At 38.4% G+C, this 25,633-nt stretch overlaps 1 protein-coding gene across 1 annotated transcript in view; it reads right to left on the bottom strand.

The window, feature by feature from the left end:
* Positions 1–25,633, bottom strand: part of STARD13 (StAR related lipid transfer domain containing 13) — a 291,026-nt gene that overhangs the window by 229,468 nt on the left and 35,925 nt on the right. Inside the window, exon 3 of the mRNA XM_050969845.1 lies at positions 16,076–16,989. Coding sequence (XP_050825802.1) covers positions 16,076–16,831 — 756 coding nt within the window. The 5' untranslated portion in view covers positions 16,832–16,989. The remainder of the gene's footprint in view (positions 1–16,075; positions 16,990–25,633) is intronic.

A 25,633-nucleotide genomic window follows, 5' to 3' on the forward strand; every position in this document is an offset into this window, starting at 1 on the left:
ACACTGGAACAGATTGCCCAGAGGGGTAATCTGGTAGAATGTCCCTCAGCAGAGATATTTTCAGAAATATTCTTGCAATTGCATACACTGGTGAGAAGTTCCTGCTTTTGTGTTCACGGCTACAGTTGCTACCATAAGAGCATTGCACTTAAATTTTTTTTTTTTCTCCTTGGTATTTTAAGACAACAAAGTCATACTGTTCTGGCTTTGCGTTGCTGAGCTAATGTGACATTTCTCCCACAACTTTTGAACATTTCAGATACCTTCGAGCCACTTTGGAAGACGGGACGAAATATCAGGGACAACCAAGTTGAATTAAAATTTTGACTGTACAAGAGACAAAAGTGATGGCCCACTGTAAAACTAAGGATGAGATAACGGACAGTATAATTTTCTAATAACTGCTGATGGATTTATTTATGTGTGCTAATTTACCAGGCAGTGGGAAGTTACCACTAGGTAAAGCACAAATTGATTGTCCCTTGCCAGAGTCATGGAGGGGGGTGCTGGGGACATTCTGGGGGAAAGGAAGTAGAGAAGACATTGGCAGTGTTGGGAAAATAGTGGGAAGTAGAAACTGGAAATAATACAAGAAGAGGAAAGGACTGGAGTATGATGGAAATGAATGAGAGGTGTGGAATAGTTTGGGGAACAGGATGTCTTGGAAGGGGTGAGGCAGGAGGCATTAATTCTGCAGAATGTCAGGGTGGTAATCCTAAATCTGAAAAGCATTTTGAACAATTAATTACTTTTTTGAGATAAACATCATGGGGTGATTAGGTGAATTCTGTAGAAACAGTAGGACAATAAATTTTCGCTTCCTATCCTGAGACGCTTGTTTTTATAAATGACTTTTTTTCTTTCATGAAGAGCAATTCATCCCTGATCAAGAAACTGAAGAAAAGTACATTACAAGGGTTGTTCAGAGCTTGTTTGCTGATTTTATAGGATTTGTATCATTCATCTCACATGCTCTACTACTTTTTCATAAGCAGCAAAGGGATTTCTCAACAGCTTCTGTTTAAGTGTCAGCCTTGCCAGGTTGCTCCTTGCAGAGCACTTGGGGAGTGCAGTGAACTTCATTACATGCCTGTCTCTTGTGGCCAAGGATCAAGAGAGGGATTTAGTTAGTCCCTTTCTGGATGTTAGGCAGGGGAAGAATAGTGGATTAAAAAACAGTCACATAAAAGAAAATTATTTTTTGTGGCAAAATTGCAGCAGATGAGTGCATTTTTTGAAAATCTTTTCTGGAAAAAAACCCCAGAATTGGGAATGAGGAAGAAACAAAATACCTGTGTAATTAAACTACAGTGTAACACAAACAATGCATTATATATTTTTTAAAGTTTTGAGTTGGCCAAAGTTAAAGGGAGGTGGGAGTATTGAAATCAGAAATGCCATTATGCTTGGTGACTAGATAAAACTACCTCTAGGTGTAATTTATAGTACATGTACATTGCTCAGTTTTAATGTTTTGTCTCCCCTTGTTTTGAACAGGCTGTAGCATTTCAATTATAAGAAGCTTGTCAAAGTGACATAAGGACACTGATCAGAGCAACAAATAAATCTCCTTGTATAAATTTTTGGAAGTGAGAACGATGAGTAAAGAGGCACATTTTTCTTTTCATTGTCTTAAGTTTCTTAAATGCCTGCACTTAATCAGATGGGATCTCCCTCTGGAGCTCTTCAAAGACATCAGTGTCTTTTCCTCAACTGTGTAAGAAATTTATGTGCTTCATTTGACAGCCTGCTTTCTCTATAGCCTGGAAACTGGATACATTCCCTAACACCCAGATCCAGATAATATTCTGCTGATGTCTTAATTCTGTGTTAATGCAAGATGTGCTGCACTCCATCCCCACTTTCACTCCTTCTGGTCTTCCTCCTACATTCCCAGTTTCCTTGGAAGAAAATTATAAGAGCTGCAGGCCTACTCCAGCAGCCCCATGGATGATCAGGAACCATAGATATTTAAATATCTGAGTGTCAGAGAATTAATCACCTAAACTACAGAGATCAGATTTCATTCCTCCCTGCCTAGTAAAACTGGCGAAAGCTTTTAACCTGAAGAAGCAAAGGGTCTTGCACACAACATTCTGAACAAGCCATTGGCTGCACTCGGGACATGTCTGCAAGTCACCTCTCTGTGTCTGTGGTGGTTTTTTTTTGCCCTCTTTTGTTTGGTAAACTGAAGTATCTATTTCTGCTACCTGCGTATGCTAAAAGCTACAGCATCAGGTGTGTTACTATAATAATCTGCTGTGTTTTATGCTTTTTCTTTTTTCTCTAAATGACAAGAATAGCCAGGAAAAATATAGAAATGAAGAAGTTAAAGGAGTTGGGCAGAACTTAAATGCTAAATTAAGCTAATCAGACAATGCACAAGAACAGTCATCCCTTATTAATGTAGTGTGTAGTTTTATATTTTTAATTATTAATGTTAGTTATGTACCTAAAGTGTTCACAATTTGAACTACATTTCTTCTTTAAGAAGAAATAAATTAATACTATGTGAGTGATCAAAACAATTTCCAGAACTTTAACTATTCACGGTATTTGTACTTATTAATGTTATCAGTAAACAGCTGAAGCCCTGTCTGGCTAGAATTAAAAAATAAAAAAGTAAATGTTGTGAAGTAAATGTTGTATTATTATTTTCATGTAATACTGACTGCGTATGGTGAGTGCATATATGTATAATACTGACTGCATAATATTTTGCTGCCCCTGGACATCTTACTTTATGAAGACTCTTTTGTGACTTTTTTTAGTCACAAACAGAAACAACATAGTGACTGTATATTTTAGCATGTCCTTTTTAACTTGGGAAGAAAATAGCTCACTTAAAAAAACCTAAACCACTTTCTGTTAAACAAATCATTTTGATCTCAATTTTTGAAGAAAAGGTGCTTTGATAAAGCAGCCTTAGGCATCATTCTTGAAGGAAAAGAATAGTTTATGTGTTCCTAGAGCCTGTAAACATATTGCTTATACCATGTAAGTGTTTTTGTATAACACATACGTAGGAAAATGAGGCCTGGAGATCAAAAAAATCTGTTTTGCTGTAACAGTATGATGGTCACTAAACAGCAAAAACTACTGTTACCAGAACTTTCAGGTTCAGGCATGTTCCCTGTCCCTTGCTTCAAACATCATCTCCTGGAATGAGAAGAGTTGAGGACAACAATGATCTGTAGCAACTACTTTTAAAATATACAAAAGTTCTGCAAAATCTTCAAAATACAAATGCACTGAAGAAGTTCTGAGGTGGGTGAAGCTGAAAGCATGAGCCTGTCCCGGGGTTTCACTTACCAAGAGTTAGCCTGACTGTTACTGACTTCCAGTTCTAACATTACTTGTATTTTGGAGAACTTTAGTTTTATTTGTATTTGCCTGGCTCTTTGTGAAGTACCTTAACTGAAAGCGTTCAAAAATTCTGTTTATCCTTGTTAAGGTATTTGGTAAACTTTATTTATAAAAGTAATAGTTATTAAAAAGAGTTATTAAAAATATTGCTGTTTGGAATTACTAGGAGAATTACAAGAAAGAGTGAAAAACCCCCCTGCTGTGGGATGATTACCAGCAGTGATAATTCTATTCACAAATATTTCAGTTCCCTGTCATATGGCATACTTTAGAAAAACCCCAACAACCACAAAAATCCACATAAAGAGATCTGTTGGTATAACCCTGAAATCAGAGTTACACCAATAACTGAAACCAAACAATTCCTAGGCTAATTCAAGGATTTCAGCTAGTTTCTCCAGTTACATACTTCAAGCAAGTGTATTTTGAAGTGCAGGATACTTAACAGTAGCAATAATAAGCAAAATCTTGCTAGCAAAATGCAGTATAATGTAGAATTGCAAGATTTGCAGGTTTAGAAAGATCTCTAGATATCCTTGAGAGGAAAGCTTTATGTGCACCTGGGGTATATCCAAACATGCCAGGATAAAAGCTGGAAGGATCATAATTTGTATTTTAGCACACTGTCTTAATGCAATGCTTGAGGAATTTAAAAAATTTACAAGTTCTCCCAATTGCTCTCTAATCCTGCTCACCTCTCTATAGTCCCAATATGATATTGCCACCCATAAAAAAAACCAAAAACACAAACAACAAACCAAAACCCAAAACCTCAAAACAATTCCAAAGGGAGTTGGTCTAGACAACTCTTGAGTGAGAAAATGTGCATAAACTGATCAATGTACAGTTTAGCCCTGGTGGAAAAACCCTGCTCAGACAATGTAGAAACCAGCCTGGTTGCATCCCCCCCAACATATATTTGAATTTAAAATTTAAAAATCCAAAGTGATAGCAATTTCAAATCTTACATGACAAGAGAATTTCTTTTCTTTTAATTGATATTTGTCAATGCATCAGACTTGAATTACTTTTCAAAGACAGCTTAATTCTGACAGCTTTCCTCTGGGTAAAATACCTTTACCTGCCAAGCTCCTTAGTAGCCCACCTAGCAAGCTGCTGGAGGCTCCTGACATATCACAGGCAGGGTAAGGAATTTTTCATTGTCATGGAGAATTTTGAATCTTTGGGGAGTTTTTTTCTGAACTAAAGTAATTCCAAATTTAAAAATAATTACTTCCTTTGCAAAATGGAATGCTTTTATTTTTCATGCTATACCTGGGAGGTTGGGGTTTTTGATATATACTGCCAATTTTAAATTGGAGGCATAAACCAAATGTTCCTTCTCAAATTTGTACAGTTTTCAACCATACTTGCTGCTCTTACAGATTCCTTTTAACTTGCATTAGAATTACAGGTTGTGTGTTCCAAGGTGCTTGTGTGAGCACTCCTTAGCATTTGCAACCATTTGAACATCATTTCCAAATAAGAAAAAAAGCACCCATCAAGAAGGCCTAGTCTTTTATTATTATTATTTTAACTTAGATATCTTAATTCTGTTTAATGCAACTTAAACTCATCTTCTTAAGAACTTTTTACAAAAATGGAAACATTGCACACAGGAGAAGATGATCAGAGATAAAAACTCTGAATGTATGCATTCCAATTTATAGCAATTCTAAATATTTTAAAGTTTGCTATTATTTTTTGATTGTATTAATGGTAAATTCTTTTACTTGAAGAAGTGGCAATTTTAGAGTTTGCTGTCTGTCATTCACATGCAAAATGCAAGCTTTGTCATGTCTGAAAAGTTTGGTTTCAAAAGCATTTTCTGAACTTCTATAATTTGTTTTTGCCTTTATTTCAGAAAGACCTGAGTTTGTCTCTGCTTGCTTGGAATACCGGGGGTTTCCCACTAAGGCTTCTTAATCTCATTTCTCTCTTTCAATTTTTTTTTCCCTTTTTTTTAGCATCAGTGGCGTTATGTGTCCCCCAAGACAAGGCTTGGACAATTCAAGATAGCACTTGATCTGTTCTACACAAAACACAAAACAGAGGGGTATCTTAATAGCCCCCTTGCATTAAAAATGCATCATAGTATTGCAACTTTTATTTGAAAAAAAAGCCTCAGGGTCTTTGGAATGTTTCTGTCTTCCAGGGGTAATCTTTCTTAGTTTATTCATCTTGTATCTCACAAACATGAAAATTTTTCCAAATATTGCTAGTTATTTGTAATACTTTGGGAAAATCTACAACACAGCAGATAAAAGTACAGCTTGAGGTGAACTCTCAGAATCTAGATCCTTAGTTGCACAAATTCTTAGTATTCCACTTCCCCTCAGTTTAGGCACCTATCTTGGCATGTTAATAAAAGGCAGTCTGTATATTCTTGCTTCTAGTTACTGGCTTTGTGTACTTTTCTCTTGATCTTGATATGTGGTGTACATAGTAAAAACATAAAATACATGCAAGTTGAAATGTTCTGTTCTGTTGTTTCTTGGCAGGTTTAGCAGCTTTTTTTGCATTTCAGTTTAAGTAAATCAGACCCCAGACTAACTGCCAAGGCTTTTGCCACGGTGAAAAGTCCTCATTAGGTAAATACTGAAATCTCACCATTATACTGCTTGAATAGAAACAGTAAATAGTGACTGCAAACCTTACAGTATTTTATCTACCATATCACTAATTGCTTCATCACAAAGATTGGATTAAAGCCAAACAAAGTTTCTCTGCACATACATTAGAAATGAGCTGTTAAATCTGTGATGCTAAAGCATTACCTATTCTAGACCTGATCTTTGAAACGTTGGATTGATAGTGTAAATGCCAAAGAACTTAAGAATCCATAGAAAGCACACATAGAGAGAAGCCACCTGGTAAGATTTTACTGAAGTTAATTTCTGAAATAAAAAATATATGAAATGCAGACATAGACTTCAATGTCCTGTCTGATTTATATCAGGAGAACTCCAAGCTAATTCAGAGGGGATTTTCCTTCTCTGCACTGCAAAAGTCTTAGCTCTGAAATAATTCAAAACTGGGCAAGAGTTTTACAAGAGCATCAGTTTGTACTGATGCTCTTGTAAAAGCCTGGATAGAAAGAATAATCTGTTTCCATTTTTATTACAATTTGAAATACACCATACTTGTAGAGATTGTTAAGGGAAGGTTTGAGGCTTATGACACTCTCCTATAGAAAGCACAGAAAGAAGAATGTCGTAAAATGAAATCCCTGATCCAGCAACTCTCAATGAAGTTCATGACATTTAAATTTTTTTTGTATGTCTAAATTGGGTTCAGTCATGGATCTCAGTGTTCACGCAGATTTCTGGTTGTGTGGTAGCCTGTGATGTGGCAGTACCGAAATGGTCACAGATCCCTTTGCAAGTCAGATCATATCAGTTGGGGTCCCATGGCCCTACCAAAGAAATATGTCTGTTACAATATCAAGCTAACATTACTTTATTAAAATTTCATGCTAAGAAGGACAGAGGGATCCTAGCTGTATCACTAGAATCTGATTTTCATTAACTGGGCATGTGCTACCTAGGAAGAAGTTTCAAAAGCACCTAAATGCCTTATGGGAAGTGCTACAATCTTCCCATGGGACTTCTATGTATGAAGAAATCTGTAACTCATTTTTCTTAATCCCTTTCAAGAACTTTTACATATTACAAAATATATTTTGTGAGGTTGTTGATTCAGTAAAGTTCTGTTTCTTTTTGGGTTTTTTTGGTTTTTCTTCTCTGCTATATTGCAGTTCTATTGGCTGACTTGAAAAGCATACCAAATCCTCGTTTGTCAGCCAAACCAGCTTTAAAATGCAGCCCTTCCCCAGTCTCCTCATCTTTTGTGAAAGTTTCTGATCTCACAAGTTCTGTTTACTGCCCATCCTACAGTTTATCCAGTGTCTCCATCTGTTCCTTGAAGAAATATCTTAATTTCAATGATCAGCAGATTAACAGATTTCTACATGTTTCTTCTGGTTCCCTGCACCTAAGACTCAGTCTGTAATTCTCAGAGGTGCCTCTTCCCATGCTCTGACAGAGGAATGTTGTTCATCACAGCCTTGACTTAGGGCATATTTTCTGTTGACTTTTTCTCTCCTTCTGTAGAGATACATGAAACACTTGAATGGGCTCACATTGCATGGGTTCCAGATATTCTGAGATACTTTTCAAGAAGAATCTTGATACACCTCTTTAATTTTATGGTCTCAGTGCCACCCTAAGTGCATAATCTTTTGTTTATGTTTTCTAGCAAGATCAATAGTAATATTGCTCTTTTCTGAGGTGGCCTTACAATTCTAAAATATTCAAATACACAACAAATAAAGTAGTCAATATTTGGAAAAAAACATAAGTCACAAGTAGTGAATATTTGCCCCCTTTAGTATAAAACTTCTGTTGTGTTAACTATTTAGTCTTCCTAAGCTGTACAGATAAATAAAAACAACAACAATAAATATAAACAATAAACAGTGCACTAATGCTCTTGAACACACTAAAGCAGGGGTTCCCAAAATGCTGTTTTGTGGGGTCTTTTAATGTGTGCACACGGGCTTTGGTGAGGCTGTGCAACAACATTTGTTGGCAGTTCAGTATCTTCTTGGAAGGACAGCTATAAAGTTCTACATTAACCTGAACAACCCAAGGGTTTCACACTGTGCAAGGTAAGTCAGTAATCTCACCTTCTGTAATATATATATTATATATATAAAATATATTTATAACCTAATTCAACACCAAGTTGAAATGCACTTTGTAAATTTTCTAAAGGAATTTGAAAGTCAAGATGAGTTGTCCTTTAGACTAATTATCCACTTTTCTTCATTAGTTTATCCTAATTTTGATTTCTCAGACTCTCACTGTGTCAGTAATTTATACTATATCCTACACATTTTTGGAGTGATTGTATTCTGCAAACTGCAGAAGAATCAACTGCAATGCAGCCCTTTGAATTTTTTGAGCGTTAGTCACCCCATCACATGGAGATTTGTTTATCAGCTTTGCTTTTGGTAAAGAACAGGTTGTGTTCCCTCATATTACAACTTTTCCCCAGGAGGGTTTTGGCAGAGCCCAAGCTGAAAGGGACTGCTCAAAATAGTCTGTGGGATGCCTTCTAGAAAAATAAGAGTATATCGTTCCTCCAACCTCAATGCCATAGCCACTGATGCCTGTCAAAGATGATTTTGTGATTTAAAATAAGTGTATCTGCTAATGGCAAGTAGTGTATCTTTTCTAGGGCCATATACATTTATATTTTTTAATTCTATGTTAATCAACACTGAGTGATGCATGCTCATTAAAACAGGCAGGCAGTATGCATGTATGCTGGAGAGATAAAGGGCAGTAATTTTGATAGCATCTACATGTTCTACATAATTTCAATATACCAATTCTTTTCAGTATGATTTTTAAGCATATCCCTAAATTGCTATTCTTCCTATATTTTCCAAAGTTGCTATACTTTCTCAGTAGAAACCGTCATGTAGCTAATGTCCACAACGAGCCAGACACAACGAATGCCACATTGTAATGGGAAATAGTTACACTATTAGGAATACTGAGGTGACAGAAAAAAGCACTCAATGCAAAAGGCTATATTCACCATTAGTCCTTCAAATTTGTGAAGCTAATAAAAAATCCTTTCATTAACTTAATAAGTCCCTAAGCCAGCATTTATCTGACTCTTAATAGTAAAAAGCTGATTGTGATTATTTATTTGACTGACAATAATACATCGTTGCTGAAGTAATCATGAGTTCTCCTGCCACCTTTTCCACACAGGCAGGAAATAAGCATAAACACTAAGAACCTTGCAAAGTTTGAGTCACCATGTCTTTATCTATCAGCTCTTGAGAAAGTGTCACTGAAATACAGAAAGTACAAATCTTACAGACATACAAAGGAAATTAGAATGTATAAAGCTCAGTGCAGCACTCCTTTCTTAGACAAGTAATTTCCCATTTTTCTCCCCTTGATTTCATTGCCTGTTCTCCCTGGCTATTGTTATTTCAGTGCTCAGCTCTCCTACCTGTGTAGATTTCCAATGTCTGCAGAAGATGACTGAAAGGAGATAATAATAACTGTATTATTCCTCAAGAAGAAGTCATCACAAGTTTGCAACCATTCTCCTCCTCTAGCTTTGGAGTCTCAATTTCACAGGGTAAAATGAACTACAAACTTCCAAAGTATGGGAGGAATGAGAATAGGAATTTGTACTTTACTCTAATATGTTCCTCTCTAGTTTTTGCTCCTGTACAACTGAATTAGAGAAGAAGGTACTATTGAAGGGCAATTTTCAGATAGCTTGAATTCCAGCTAAGTTCCACTGCTTCATTAATGAAAACAGAATAATACCTCTCAGAAAAGTGCTTGAGTGGCTAAGCAAGGCACTGAGCACAGTGTAAGCCACCCAAGTACAAGGATAAGAAGCTTACTTTGGCAGCTGTAAAGTACCTGATCACAGATGTAAGCTTGACTGCTGCACTTAAATTAAATTAACTCAATATAATCTGAATAATGAAAATTCACAGAGTCATTAAGGTTGGAAGATACCCTCAAGATCATATAGTCCAGCCAGCAACTCAGCATCACTATAATCACCCCTAAACTATATCTCCAAGTGCCACATCCAGATGTCTCTTGAACACTCACAGAGACGGTGACTCTGCTACCTCCTTGGGCATGTTATTCCTATGCTTAACCTCTCTTTAAGTGAATTATTTTTATAATGTCTAATCTGATCCTCTCCTGGCACAACTTAGGGCCATTTCCTCTCATCCTTTCACTTGAGACGTGTCAGAAGAGACTGACCCTCACCTCACTACATCATCCTTCCAGGTGGTTGGAGAGAGTGATGAAGTCTGCCCTGAGCCTCATTTTCTCCAGGCTAAATACCCCCAGCTCCATCAGCTGCTCCTCATCAGACTTGTGCTCCAGACCCTTTCACAGCTCCACTGTCCTCCTGTGGACATGCTCCAGCCCCTCAATGTTCTTTTTGCAATGAGGGGCCCAGAACTGAACACCAGATTTCAGGTGTGACCTCATCAGTGCAGAATACAGGGGGATGGTCACTGCCCTGGTTCTGCTGGCCACACTATTGCTGATACAGGCCAGAATGACATTGGCCTTCTTGGCCACCTGGGCACATTGCCGGGTCAGATTCATTGTCAAAGACTTAAAACTTTCTGATTCTTTTCTCATAGGGTATGATTACTTGATTAAAATATTTGCAAGTTGCACAGAAGGATACACATATTTTAAGGAATGATAGTTGACTTTAGGGACTATGGCTTTTGAATAAATTATATGGGATTTATTTCCTCTTCTTGTGACTGCAGTAACTGACAGGAGAAGACTGACCAATGTCATCTACTTAGACTTCTTTATGGCCTTTGACACAGTCCCCTATGATATCTTTATCTCTAAACTGGAGTCAGAGGGATTTGAAGAGTGGACTGTTTGGTAAATAAGGAATTGGCTGGAAGGACACAGCCAGAGAATTGTGATCAGTGGCTCTATGTCCAGGTGGAGGCCACTGACAAGTGCTGTCTCTCAGGGCTCTGTCTTGGGGCAGAGTGCTCTTCAATATCTTCATCACTGACATTGACAGTGGGATTGAGTGCACCCTCAGTGAGTTTTCAGACGACACAAAGCTGAGCAGTGCAGTTGACACAACAGAAGGACAGGATGCCATCCAGAGGGACCTGGACAAACCTGAGAAGTGGGCCCACAAGAACCTCATGAGGTCCAACAAATCCACGTGCAAGGGGCTGCACATACATCAGGGCAATCCCAGACATGAGCACAGACTGGGAGAGGAACTCATTGAGAAGAGAAGAACTTGGGGTTTCTTGTAGAGGAAAAGCAGGACATGAGCCAGCAGTGTGTGCTCACAGCCCAGAAAGCCAACTGCATCCTGGGCTGAGTGAAGCAGACAAGATGAGGGTATTGCATTTCAGCAAATTATTCCAGCCTAAATCTTGTGATTTAAGGTAATACAATGCGGTAATCCGTGTTTTTCCTGGGCCTTATATGAGTCCAAATCCGGCTAGCATAAGACTCTAGCCCACACGGATCCACATAGACAAAGGTAAAAGACGAGAGGCGCTCTTCTCCACGTGGGTGCAAGTATCCTGTTTATTGGCTTGGGGCAGGACACAGGTGATGGGTCACCTAGGTACAAAAGAGGGGTTGGAGCTCTCACACAGGAGGTTTTATACCCTAGGGGATTGGGGGCGGGGGAGAGAGAACCAGAGCCAATGGGATACCACTCGGGAGGGGCGAAGCACCTGAGGGACAGACCAGGTGTGCAGGGGGGAAACCATGTGATGAGGGAGGGGGAACCCACCACCAGTGCAACAACAACTAAATAAACTATTTAGTGCAACACAACAATACAATTATTATCAAACTTTTCATTTGGCAATGAGTAATGAGAATAAAATTGACCTAACTATAGTACAAGGATGGAACAAGGAAATTAATGACAGCAAGCGAATAATCAAGGAAAGAGAAACTGATCATCCATTTTTTTTCCCAGTAAATGACTGTTTTCTGAAATAATTTTCAGAGTTAAGTTGCCTTAGCTTTAAATGTCAAAAACAATGGAGCTTTCACAAACCTCCTTTATGACACTACAGTTTTCCTTGAAGATTTACTGATGGTGAAAGGTGATGGCACAGCTCCCCTGCTAACACACTTCAGAGCTGAACACAGAGGCTGTCTCTGACATTGTACTGGCCACTCCCATGCCTGTGCAGCCTCCTCCTAAAGTCTTTGAACTTACAGTCTGAAGGCCAAATCCTGACAAAGATATTCATTGTGAATGCTACCTTAATTACGTAAATTATCTGTTTCGGTCATCTTGTCTCTCCTGGGGAGTGGCATCTCACTCTTTGTTTGACCCAGCTGAACACGGTAACATTCAGTGCAAATATTGGTCCATCATTATGGTGTTTTAAACAAACAAGCAGGTTTGGTTTAGATCTCCCTAAATGCGCTGAAAGCGGCATGATGTAAATATAAGGGCAGACAGGGAGGCTGCATAGGGGCTGCTGGAGCACCTGGCAGTCCTAATGGTTACTCTAAGCAGTTCCTTTCCAGCACGTGGCTTTCCTGACTTACCCCATTCTCTCTCAAGGGAGAGAGAAACAACAGAAGAAGCTGTGACAACTCTCTTAGGTGCCCTAAGTAATGTCAACAGCAATAGAAACCTTTTTGGCTGTTCCAGTTGCTAAGATGGGCTGTCCAAAAAAACTGGAATGCCCCAGAAAGGATTTTCCGTTTGTTGCCATGTTGGTAGGACTATGCTTGTCTCTTTGCAGCAGCCAACAATATTAGCAGGATTTGTATACAATCCCTGGGGTTAGGGAAGATCCATGACAATTCACACTGTCAAGGGTATGATTTCATAATACTTTCTTATTGCCTAATATCTGTCAAAAACCTTCAATTATTTACTTCCCAGAAATGTTACTCCTGAAAGTAACACATATTGTTTTCAGGCTATGTAAGGATAGGATAAGTTTCTGGATGGAAAGTTGAATAGTAGCTCCTGGTTAAATGTGGTTTTCGGCTGTGTCTTGCTCAGTATAGTTAGAAGAAATGACAATCTAGAAAAATGATATGTTTCAAAAGCTGTTCTGAATAATTTATTTCCCCTGAACATAGAGCTGGCTGCATGCACAAACACTGTATCAAGTTTGAGATGAAGACTTGAAGTTATACAAGCAAGGAAAAATGGCTGAAGGTGCCACTTCAGAGCTGCAAAAGAATCTCTGGACAGAACTAAACAAATAATCATAAAATTATTTAGGTTGGAAAGAACTTCTAAGAACATTTAGTCCAACCATTAGCCTAAGTGTTTGGGCAGAACTGTGTTGGGCATTAAGTGTACTGCTGATTACAGACTCCTGACAAAGAAAAACAAATGGCCAAATTTAGATTTTATGAGAAGGCACAGGAAATATATGTGGAACTGCTGTAAGGGTGGAAACTCTGGGACCATGCTGAATTCATAAATTGAACAGAAGTACCATTTATCTTGTACCACTCAGAAGAGGCAGAAGCCTTTGGAAAAAGAAGAAAGAGCATTTCTTAAAGGGCATCATTATATGAATTGTTTTCAGCAGTTTCTTCTACTTGACAGAGTTGGCAGCATACACAAATTGAATTTTTTCCATCTTCCCTCTACTTGTTTACTGCTCTTAAGGGTTTGTCTCTACTTATTAATTAGAATGAAACAAGAAGTTCAGGAGATGTCACCTAAATGTGTGTAACAACAAATAAAGAGGAGATTGGGCACTCAGACACTGACTCTGCTTGTGGTGACTGCCTGCAAGGGCCAGTGCTTCCATCTTGGAGAAGGTGACAGCCTTTCCTCCTTTCTAGAACTTAGATGGGAGGTTTGCAGTCAGTAACAGCTGCATCTGGGTAGGAGAGCCCCTGCAGGATAGATCTTAAACACAGTTTCACTGGAAACTCCAGTAGCAAGGATTTAGCCAGGATCTTGTGCAGGGTGCTCTGTATGATTGTCTGTATCTCTAAGGCTAAAGTATTTTGTTTATTATTTGGTTTTTAAGTTTAAGGTTTAGCAGTAACAGGTGCCCTTGACAGCATTTTTACCCCATGTTGTCTTTATTTATTTGATTTCTTTCCACTAGAAAGACATTTCTCCCTAAGAGCATTTGTTTAGAAATAAGTAACTTGACAGCGACATACATTTGCTTCAACCAGAGTCATGGGGGGAGGTTTCAGTCTGCATAGTAATGCATGACTGCTGCTAAAATTTGAGAGACAAGACAATCTTAATTTATTTTTTTTTTAATTCTTGGAGGCTTTCCTTGAATGATGCTTCTTATTTACATAGAAAAAAAAAATCAAAACCAGGACTGGAACGTTACATCCAGTTTTTGAAATGTTTTGACACATTTACTGAGATTTACTAGGTAATTTCACATGCTTGCCTGGCAATTTATAATCCATTATTTTGCACTACAAGCTGTATCCTTGAGTTTATTTTATGGCATAGACATAAAGTAAACTAAATGACAACATCTCCTGGCATCTCCCTTTTATCTATGGGAATGACCTTCAGTAAAGAAAATCCAAAGGATGTTGTGCATCCATTTTGAGACATATTGTTTTCCTTAATGTGAATGTTTCTGAGTAAATGAGGAAGTAAGACTTGGCTTAGGTTAGAAGAACAATGCAATTACTTAATAAACCATGTGCCATGAGAATCAGGGTCAGTATTGCATCAAAAGTCACACTGTTTGGGAACTATCTTTGGGCCTTGGTCTTCTGATATTATCTGCTGAGAAAAATTTCTAAAAATCTGGCTTATTTTGTGTGCTGATGGGTTTCTGCAGTGAAGTTGGGATATATATGAAATACAGCACAAAACTCCCACTCACTGAAGGGTATAATTAGTCACCCCAAACTGGAGATAGAGTAGTACTAAAGAAGAGAAGCAATTAAATATTTTACGCCACAGTTTAAATGTAAAGATGGACATTATAGTCCAAACTATAACCCCTTCATTTAATCAGAAATCAGTGAAGCTACTCTGTGTTATAAGCACTAGAAATAAAGGGACAACTGCAGGCAGAGTAAAATAAAACACTCTGGGTAAAAGACTACAGGACTACAGCCTGGTTTTCAAGGCATAGAGCAGATTTACGTGAAAAATAACTTTTAAAAGTATGAGGAAGGAGAAGAGAGGACAGGAAGGTATGCCTGGCCTGCAGGTTAAGATCAATTTGTGCTGCAAGGTCAGGAACATTGGAATTCTAAGAGTTTGGTTTTGCCCAATATTTGGAGTCACTTCTTATTTTTGAACTAGAACTGAACTTCTCCAATGATAAATGTGTTTAACTCCAGTCATTTTGTTTGTCACCAGCTGTGAACAGGGGGAAACCATGCTTATTGTCCAGACTAATGACAGTTCAGCTGGGAGGCTTCTGTTCCTCCAGTTCCAATAAACAAAGTTAATTTACTTAAAGCTTTTTTCTGGAAAGGTTATATATACTTGGATGATTTTTATTACCCAGGGTTTTTAATTGTGTTCTGAAAACTTATGTTTTCATTTTGGCCACTGGTCTATAGAATGTCATGATATATAACAGCACAGATTAAAAAAAAAACAGAAAACCCCAACCAACCAACGAACCTAGCAAGCAAAAAACTTTTATATACCACTCTTTAACTTGTCTTCTGTATTGTTTTAATGAAATAATAGCACAGAAAACAGTTATTAAGTGGAAACAGTGCTGTGGTTTAGGTGGCTCAGTGCTACAGTGCCACCACACTAAAAGCCCGTTTTTCAGTATGAAGAAATATATTCTGCTCTGAGACTAAATGTGAGCTCTATCCCTTTGGAACAGTCCTCAGACTGTGTGCTGTACATGGCATGATATATGATCTTGTAGGAATGTAGGAAATGGAGCCAATGTTCCCATTTAAATAAAAAAGAAACCAGAAAACCAAAGTTTGAAGTTCAGTCTAATAGAAGCGTGGTCAATCTGAAGTAAGATTTGTCTAGTGAAAAAACTATAATTTTACTGTAGGTTTAGGTTCTTAATTTTGTAATTGACAATAATTATCCCCCTATAACAATTTACACAACTCCTTTTCCACCTGTAACCAACCCTAAATGACCCCACTTATTTAAAACATACTTGAAACTTAAGAGTAGCTTGTATTACCTCTAGCTCCATGTGTTTTTCTTCTTTGTCATGGTCCTTCAATGCCTTTTCAGAATGATTATTGCAGTCTTCTAAATGACAGATGTGCTGATATTTAGTAAGTTCATGTTTAGCTTGCTTTCTTTGGGAAACATTTCTTCTCTGAAGACCTTTAAAAAATGCCTCATACAGAGGCAATTCTGTAAATGTGTCATGATCACCTCTGTTATCTGCTTCTTCCTCTTCAGAAGAAAAATCATCTGCTTCTCCTGCCTCACAAATATGGAGCTTAGTGCCAGCTTCATGTGATAAAAATTCAAAATCAGAAAATGTGATAGCACAAGGTTTGTGTTCTATGACTCTGATCTCATAATTTGCTTCTAGTTTCTTGTTTGGATTTTTTCCTGTGAGGACTGGCCATTCTGTGTGCATGGGAAGGTTTAAAGGATCTTCCTTTGATGTGTGCCTTGTAGAACAGGATAATTCTTCACAAAGGTGCTTTGTCTTGGGCTGGTTGGTGGCACTGGCACGCCCTGCAGCCATGCCAAGATGTAAGGATGTCTCATTGTGGTCCAGTAAGGATGACCCAGAGGGCAAGCTCAGCTCAGGTTCCAGCAACAAATTCTGAAATTCATATGGACTTGTCTGATTTTCTGTCTTTCTTTGGTATTCTTCATATTTGGCTTCCTTTGGAGTTCCCAGGTACTTGGCAGACACAAGATAAGGTGAGCCCTGTTCTTCTTCATAGATGTTAGTTTCCATTCCAATGGGTTTCATCCATCAGAGATCAAAATGACTTCATTCTTGCTTTTCTTAAGAAACATATATCTGCATATGTAGCCAGGAAATATATTTTTAGTTTTCCAAAACCATGATCACACAGTCTTTATTAATGCTTGGAATCTCATATAAAAACATCTGAATCCTTTAGGCTTCTGAAAAAAAAAAAAAAAATAATGACAACATGCTTGCAATAGAACACACCAGCAAAAGTAACCCTGCAACTTGAAATGTCTATATCAAATTTACTTCAGATTTACTTGTACCTCTTCAAAAATATTTCATGTAGGCAGATTAAATGAACTTAAAACATGAGAATTTTGACTTGTTTTGCTTATAGACCAGGAAAGAAATGGCAAATGCAGAAATGTTTTTTAATTAATGACTCTAAGTTGATTATTGACACAACAGTTCAGAATCATTTGAAGTGATGTTAGACATATGATTGTTATCTAAACATGCCTCTCTGATCACTGTATTTTCATTGTCTATTAAATCACTGACAAATTTTAGACTGCTCCAATAAAGCTACTAAAATGCCATAGGGAAGACTAAGGGACAAAACATATGGAAATGTCACAGGGAAAACAGCCAGAAAAGATGTCAGTGCAGGTGTAATTTTATCTGTCTCAAATTCAGTGAATTGGCAGTGCAGTGCAGCACCTGCCCATTTCCAAGAGAATTGAAAAGGAAAAGGAGGAGGCTAAAAATAACAGAGAGCTTCAGTACTACATCAGAGTTGGCCTTGTCTGCTTTAAAAGTCTTAACTTCCGTGCTCACACCTAGGCAGGGCACCTCCAATGCACTGGGAGAAGGGAGCAGCTGAAGAACTGATCTCGCATCACTGAGTAGCTTCTGTTCACCCATGCATGTCATTTACTTCTTCTGACAGATTGAATATTGGTAGTATTTATTTTAATGATTGTTTCAGTACTCCATCTGTGAGACAGCAAAGCAGAACAGAAGCTTTTCAAAATAAAAAGAGAAGCTTAAGCCTTTGATATATGTGGCAAACCTGTCAGTGATGAGGAAGATGTGTCAGAAGGCAGCACTGTGACTGTCAAAGTGGGAAGCAAGCAAAGTAAGATGCTGGCATGTGATGTGCCTGTCACTGCATGTACCATAAACTGAGCAATGCACACCAGCTAGGCATATTTTAGTGCTGGTTAGTGTAAATTTTACTGTTATAGGCATGCCTTTGGTAACAGAGAGAATACTGTAACACCTCCAGAAAATCTGGATTTATTGTATTACCTTTGTCATTTGAACTGCAGCTGTAATAGATGTGAGCATGCAGGTACACACTGTTTATGTAGACCTCCTCTCAGCTATTGATAGCTATTTAAACGTCAGACATTATTGTAAACTGTCTAACCTCCCGCTGGAGTCAGTGGAGAGAGAAAAATGCTTCCAGAAGGTAAATGCTCTCACTTATCTTTTTTACCTATTTTGATGTGAGAGAAGTGTCCCTCCTGGCTTGACTCCTAATACAAAACTATAGAGGATGTCTAGACAAAAAGCTTACACCAGTCATTCAGCCTTTAGAGGGGCAAATAATGCCAAGAATTTCAGCCCATAGCTGTGGTACACAATAATAGATTACATTATCTATGCATGAATGAGAGACCTGCTCCTGAAAGCTTCATTTTCTCAGGTGCCTCAGGTTAGTAATTGACACAGAATTGACTTCAGTTCCAGAAAGGGGAGAACTAGTTGAGCAAAATGTCTTCGAAAAAGAAAACACATTCCCACATTTAGATGGAATGATTGGAATAACTAACTTTCTGCACAATATCTTGTACATTGTGGGCACAGTGGAAAAGCCTCTTGCCATTTCAGTTGATTATTATCTGTGCTTTCTATGAGCTTTGCTTCTGAGTCTCTGACAGCCAGCACCCTGGAAGGCACCATGCTCCCACCACACAAAGCCAGCTATAAGCCAAAAAGTTCTGCCCGCTCTAGCAGACTGCCCAAAGGACAGAAAATGAGATTTTGGCCACCAGCTGTCCTGTTCTTCATCTGATGGTAGTTCCAGAAGAAGTAGCTGTACTCAGGTCTCCAGGCCTCCTCCAGAGACTCTCTTTCCCAGTCTTCAACACTTCCTATTGTCACTCTTTCTTCCCATCCTTGGCCCATTTCCTGGACCCTCTTTAGTTTTGGTAATGCTGCCAAGCATGATCTGCTGTGATGACATCTGCAGAAATCCACCTCTATGTTCATAGTAACATTGCTGTAAGCCAAACATTCAGCAAAAAATGCTCCAGAAGCAGTTACAGAAATTCACAGGATTACAGGATGAATTGGGTTGGGAGGGGACCACAGGGGATTATCTGGTCCAGCCCCCTCCACAAGCAGGGCCATCCTGGAGCACATGGCACAGGATTGTGTCCAGACACTTGTTGAACATCTCTAGAGATGGAGAGATTCCACAACCTCCCTGGACAATCTGTTCTAGTCACAGAGAATAGAACAATAGAGAATAATAAAGAGCTTATTACACAATGAAGAAGTTCTACCTGATATTTAGGTGTAACTTCCTGTGTATCAGTTTCTGCCTTGTACGTCAAATTCTGCGGTAGGCATGCCCAGGATATGTGAATTATATATTTTTTTATTTCTAGTACTTTAGGATGATGCTTTAGACTCCTGAACATGAATTATCATCCATAATATTATATTTTTCATTATCTCTCTTTATTACTCTATATTACTAGCATTTACAATCAATACCCAACTTCTTTTAAGATTTTGCAAAATTATTTCTCTCAAATGGGTTTTGGTTTTTACAAGATATGATGTAAAGCTGTAATTTTTACAGTTTAATTGCAAAAATCATGAAAGAGTTTTTTCTGTTTACTGGATTTGCTATTCTATTGTACTCTTTATTTTTCCTGGGATAAGACTGGAACAAATCAAGTATGCAAAAGCAGGCTGATTTTGTGCAAGTATGGCAAGAAATCTCTGAGGAGGAAGTGATGAGAAGAATGTCAGTTTGCCCTTGTTCATCCTGTGCAACATTATCTTTTTACTCAATCTAGCAGTGACTATGAAAAACCCCACACTCTAATGTATAATATTAAATTCCATATTTATCAAGAGTGACACATAGACATTTCTAGCTTCTAAAAATGGAGCAATCTTGGCAAAGCAGAGAATTTAGAAATCCTACCCATGGCAAAATTTGTAGCTCAGAGTGCTCTGAACATTCAGAGCTAAAGCTGTACATGTCACAAAAGGCCTCTAAGACAGTCCTGCAAAAGAAAGTCATTCTCACCACAATGATGAATGTATGCACATACAAGTTCTGAAAACTAGTAATCTTTCTGGAAAAGGTCTTCAAGGCTTTATAAATGGGGAGATTACTTTTGTATGCATACGTAATTCGAAATATATACTGTAGCATTAGCTCTACTGGTAGAAGCTAGTGTAGATAAGGATGTGAAATAATGAAAGTATATGTAGGTTTTTCAACTAAAAAGATAATTCAGAGGTAACTGTCCAACCAGAACTGACTCCAAGAAGCATTAGTAAGAGCAAAAACATTATAAAGCAACATGCAGGATTTTTTTTTTTTTTTTTGCTAAATGTGAAATGCATATCTGAGTGTAGCAACTTCAGCTGTTCAAACACATGAGTTTAAAACTTACAAATAGAATGTTATTTTTTAATGAAAACTTACGAAGCAGCAGTAAATTAATACAGATTTTTGCTATAGCTAGTGGCATGCCATGGAAGGGAAGTTCTCATATGGTCTGGCACATGCAAGTGTGTATGTGAAGTCTCACAGACCAACATCTGTGTATCGTGCTCTACTGGCTTGACTCCCCTTTGCCTGAAATTAAATTATTATGATTCATTTCATAGCACTACTCTAACAGCAAGTGACCTAAAACAGCTTTTCAAACATGGCTTAAATTAGTGCATTTCAATACCCATTATGTATTTTGGCGTTACAGAGCATGTGAATATATGTAACTTTTTCAATTTAAATTCAATTTAAATCTGAACTGACATAGTAAACCAGCAAATCAAGTCCTAATCTTGGCTGGAACAGTATATCACTCATCCAAAATAAAAAGTTTCTCCCTCTCAGGCCCTAGTGCATTTTTTTCCCATTCACAATGACTTTGCTTAGTATTTTCTATTGACTTGTACAATATTCCCCTGAAAAACTAAGCAAACAAGGCAAGAGAATTTGAGACACATAGACTAAGAGAAAATGACGAGATTAGGATTTGTTCTTGATGATATTTTACCTGTTTTGCAAGGTAACCCCATATTTTTCAATTCAGTTAATTTCCATAAGCGTAATAACAGGAACTGCCTGAGTAGCCAAAAGATCCTCCAAGCATTGGGGCAGAACAGAAAAAGAAGTGAGCAGATCCTTAACAAAAGACATTTCAGCTTCCTGGCTGCACAAGAACTCTGTCAACAGAAGTATGTGTGAGAATCCCTGGGGCAAAAACAGCCTTCTGCAAGAATTGGCCGAATTATTCACAGAAAAAGACAGAAAAAAAGGAGAGGGGGAGGAAAAAAATAAAAAGAGAGAGTAAGAGCATGCTTCACAGGATCACCAGGCACTTCTAAAAATACAGCATGACCTCATTCTTCACATTATGCCAGACCTTAACATTGTGCTTTGCTTATCACCTGGAGCACCTGGAGTCAGGTTCCTACGGCTCGAGTTTGGATGCTGTCAGATTTGAAAAGGTAGGCAGTAAAATGCCTTTTGATGTAGTATAAAGGCAGTGTAAAGCAGTACCAAAATTAGCTTCCGTGTCACTTGCAAATTTTAATGATTTTTTTGCCTAGTTTCGTCAAGACCTACATTTGCTGCCAAAGTTTTACAAGTCTTTCCTTTTATATATATATTAATAGAATCATAGCTTGCAGACAGACTTCTGCATATGCTTCAAAATGTAGTTGTAGTGCAAATTACTGGACACATGAGCCTCTGAGTGTGATGATAAATCAGGTATTTTCAAATCTAACCTGTAAAGGAGAAGGATGTATTGTCACTGGAAATATGGGGTGAGAAGTCTTTGATTTATAGTTAAATTTTGGAAGTGTTTCTCTATATTGCTTTTAAACAGAGCAAAAAGCAAAAATGAAAATGCTGCAACACCCTTCTACTCCTGTAATGGATGTATTCATGTACTCAGGCTTGTAGCTGTAGATTATGTTTTTCACCTTGAGATATCCTTAAAGCACAGATACTTGTGTATCTTGGCTCAGATGCTGCCACGTCTACTTCCATTCTGACTCATTTCAGTGAGTGAAGGAGGTGGCACTGAGATGCTGGTATCTCTTACACCTCATGCTCCTGATTGCCTTCACTGAAGTTAAGCAGTATTTTATTCAGCAAAAAAAAAATGGCATAGTTATGAATGAGTCAGTCAGCAAATGAAGTGACATGAGGCAACCATTTTTCAGGAATTACTTTATATGACAGTTTGGTGAGGCTTGTCTCAATTTATTGTCCCAGGACAGCTGTACTACCAAGTCTGTCCACTACCAGCTTTGCCATCACTGCCCCTACCTCCACGGTGTCAGAAGCTCATTCTCATTGCCAAGGAAAGTAAAATATCTTCTCAAATGCAATAAACTAAAATAATAAAGAGACATTTTGTTAATTTAATAGTGCTTACATTTATGCTTGTCTTAGGTGCAACTGTTGGTGGCAGATGTGCTGTTTTCCAAGCAGCGTCTTCACAAACACAGCAATATCAGCAATTTATTTACAGCTGGACCTACTTGCAGTGTATAGGAGGAAAGTTTGCTATGAGAGGAGTTGTTGACACACTTTGTGCTATTAGCTGAGCCTAAGGCTGAGTTTAACCCAGCACAGGCACTAACATCCTGCCAGTATGCTGACTCAATTGTATTTCTGCCTAAACCAGCTTTTCTAAAGGCACTGTCATTGTCACCTTACAGCACATGGTAATTGCAAATGAGGTGAGAAAATACCCTCTACAATACGACTTTTGCCCTTTCTAAGAGCTTAGATGCATGGGCAGTGTTTATTTCTAGTTAGTTTACATAAAGTGAGCCTTGGTTTTGCAAACCTTTCTGCTCTGTGCAGCCCCTGAATAGCATGGTTACAATCCTGAGCAAAACCAAATGGCAGGAATGTGTGAGCAGCAGTACAGTGTCTTCAAAGAGTAAGACCTGTCTTTCTTTTGGCCAACAGGCACCTTTTATCACTGCATTCATTGTGTTACTTTGGTATTCCCTGTTCTGCCTCATGTACCTCGTCTTACAAGTATGATGTGCATTATCAATCTCCTGGTGAGATATTGGCCAGAAGTTGTTGGACTACGTGCTTGTAGAAGGCAATTTTGAGGGATTTACTCTGAATTGCCTGAGAAATTAAACCTTATGTAAAGATATTGCCCTAGAATACTTTGGCTTTGTTTTTCTATGGGCAGTGCAGTCAATGTGGAACAGGAAGAAAAGCCACCCATACATGGACACTGTTCATAAACACAAACTCCAAAATGAACCAACACCTGATAAATGTTTTTAAAATAACACTGGATAAACCACATAGGAAAAAAAATATCTGTGCCCCTTAGGCTGATGAGCTTCACATTGGTAAGATCCCAGGTTTTTGTCTAAGCTGCCAGTCCACACCAAAGTCAGGAAACATCCTTTCTGCAAGCAAAGACACACAGGTATGAGCTGCTTCTCCTTCCTGTTCCTTCAGCTTTTAAAGTGAATTCCATCATGTATGTTCATGGGATGCTCAATGGACTGTTTGGAAATTGTTCATTTTGCACAAGTGGAAAGAATCTGGAAGGACCAAATTTTTTTTTTCACATTGGAGGATGTCAATGATTTAGTTACATAACACAGTTCTATTAATACCTCTTTATTTTTCAGCTCCTGAAAGAGAGATGACGTAAGACAACCACTTCTCTCTCTACAAGTTAGGTAAATAACATGCAGCTTGGTTTTAGTTTTTTGTTTTCTGTTTAGCTCTTCTCTATTCAAAATTGTTTATCAACAAAAAATTAGCTTTCTCAGACTGCAAGTGTCTTCTAAAATTGTGCATATCCTTCTGAGAAATCTCAGCTGAACCTGTGACACCCACTAGCAGCCAAAAGAAGATACTTTGGAAATTCACAGGGTCAGGAACTGGTATGGTCTGGTTTTGTTTGGTTTGTAACTCCTCTCTGAAAAAGAAAAACAAATCACTGTCTTCGGTACCTTCATGAGAAAGTATCAGTTCATATTAATTTCAGTTTTAACCATTATTATCCATAATCTGCATGTAAGGAATTGGACATTTGCATCTGCTATGAACACACAGCCAGCAGAAGAGTTGTAAGCTGGAATCAAAATTTCTCTATCACTAAAGCATTGTCTTAATCACTTTGCATCTTTCATCTGAAAAAACTGTCTTATCTGCTAATTGTCATGATTGAATTTACACAAAGAACATAAGAGACTGAGGCTTCATCAGGCATCATGACTGAAGATCAATAGGATGAACTCTTCTTGCTGATACAGTTTATGGAAGAGAGTTGCATTTCATTAGAAATATCTGCCCTTTTACCCCTGAACTGGGTTCTCTTAAACAGGGATAAAAAGATAAACTTAAGTAACCCCTATACCTCTCCAAGCTTCTGATTTTCCCATAATCTATTAAATTCCCCCCAAGAGCTCCAACGCCCTTCAGTAGCTCTTAAAGGCAGAGCTTCTGCTTCAGGCTTCCTTTACACCAACAAGTTCAATTTCAAGTTCTGGTCCTGATCTTCAGAGTAATCCTGATGCCTTGACTCTTGCTTCAGCACCCTCTGTCCTTGCCACCGTGGCCATGGCCAATGCAGCTGTGAACACCTGGTGCAGGGGAAGAGATGCCCCAGCAGCCACCAGGAGCTACGACACTCCTTCCAGGAGAAACCACATAAAAATATGTCTCTTGATGCTTTCTGAGCGAAGCATGGAGAGAAAAAAACTCACAGGACAGTGGTGTTTGAGATAAGGACTGCCTCAGTTGCTCTGAAACCAGCCAGTCTAGAGAGTGGGAAGCAGCCAGGCCCCCACAGCTTCTGAACCCTGCCCAAGTACCTTAATCCTGATTACAAAACCTGATTGTTTCTGATACCTAAACCAGCTGGCTGAATACCTGAAGAAAGACCAGGTAAATTCAGCTGCTGAACATAGGCTTCTAATGTCCTTTGAGATGTCTTAAACTAACCCAATTGGCCTTCAGTAGCAGCTCAGAGAGGTGTGAATCTCCGACTCCTCTGACATGCCTACTGCGTGGATGTGGTAGGACAGCAGGCACCTCAGGGGCACTGCTTGGCACCTGCAGGTAGGCACTTGTTTAGGCAGATGAATTGCACTTTTAGATTCCTCAGTAGGCTATTCAAAGAATTTAACTTCAGGCGCCTAATTCTGATGACTAACTTAGGTTTCTTAGTTAAGAGCCTTCATCTCTCCTTTCCCTGTACAAAAAGCGTGCATTCTTCATGTATGCACCTCAATTCAGCTGGCATAAGTACTGTATTGCTTCAAAAAAAAAAATGTGTGTTAGTCTTGTGATTGAGCAAAGAAGCTGCTGTAGGAAGCCAAATTGATAAAAATTGCCAGCAGCTCCCTGCTGCTTAAGGACCTGTTTCTGTGCTGCAGCACGTTATTAGGGAAACTTTCAAGGCTAGATCAGAACATACTCAGAAAACAAACAAGAACAAGCACTTTAGTGCCAGGTTTGTGGCACTTCAGCTCCCCAGGTTTGCACTCCTATCAGTCTTAAAAAGTTTCTGCAGTGTTTTGGCAACATGGTACATTTCT

The sequence above is a fragment of the Serinus canaria genome, chromosome 1, assembly GCF_022539315.1.
Source record: "Serinus canaria isolate serCan28SL12 chromosome 1, serCan2020, whole genome shotgun sequence".
Taxonomy (NCBI): Eukaryota; Metazoa; Chordata; class Aves; order Passeriformes; family Fringillidae; genus Serinus; species Serinus canaria.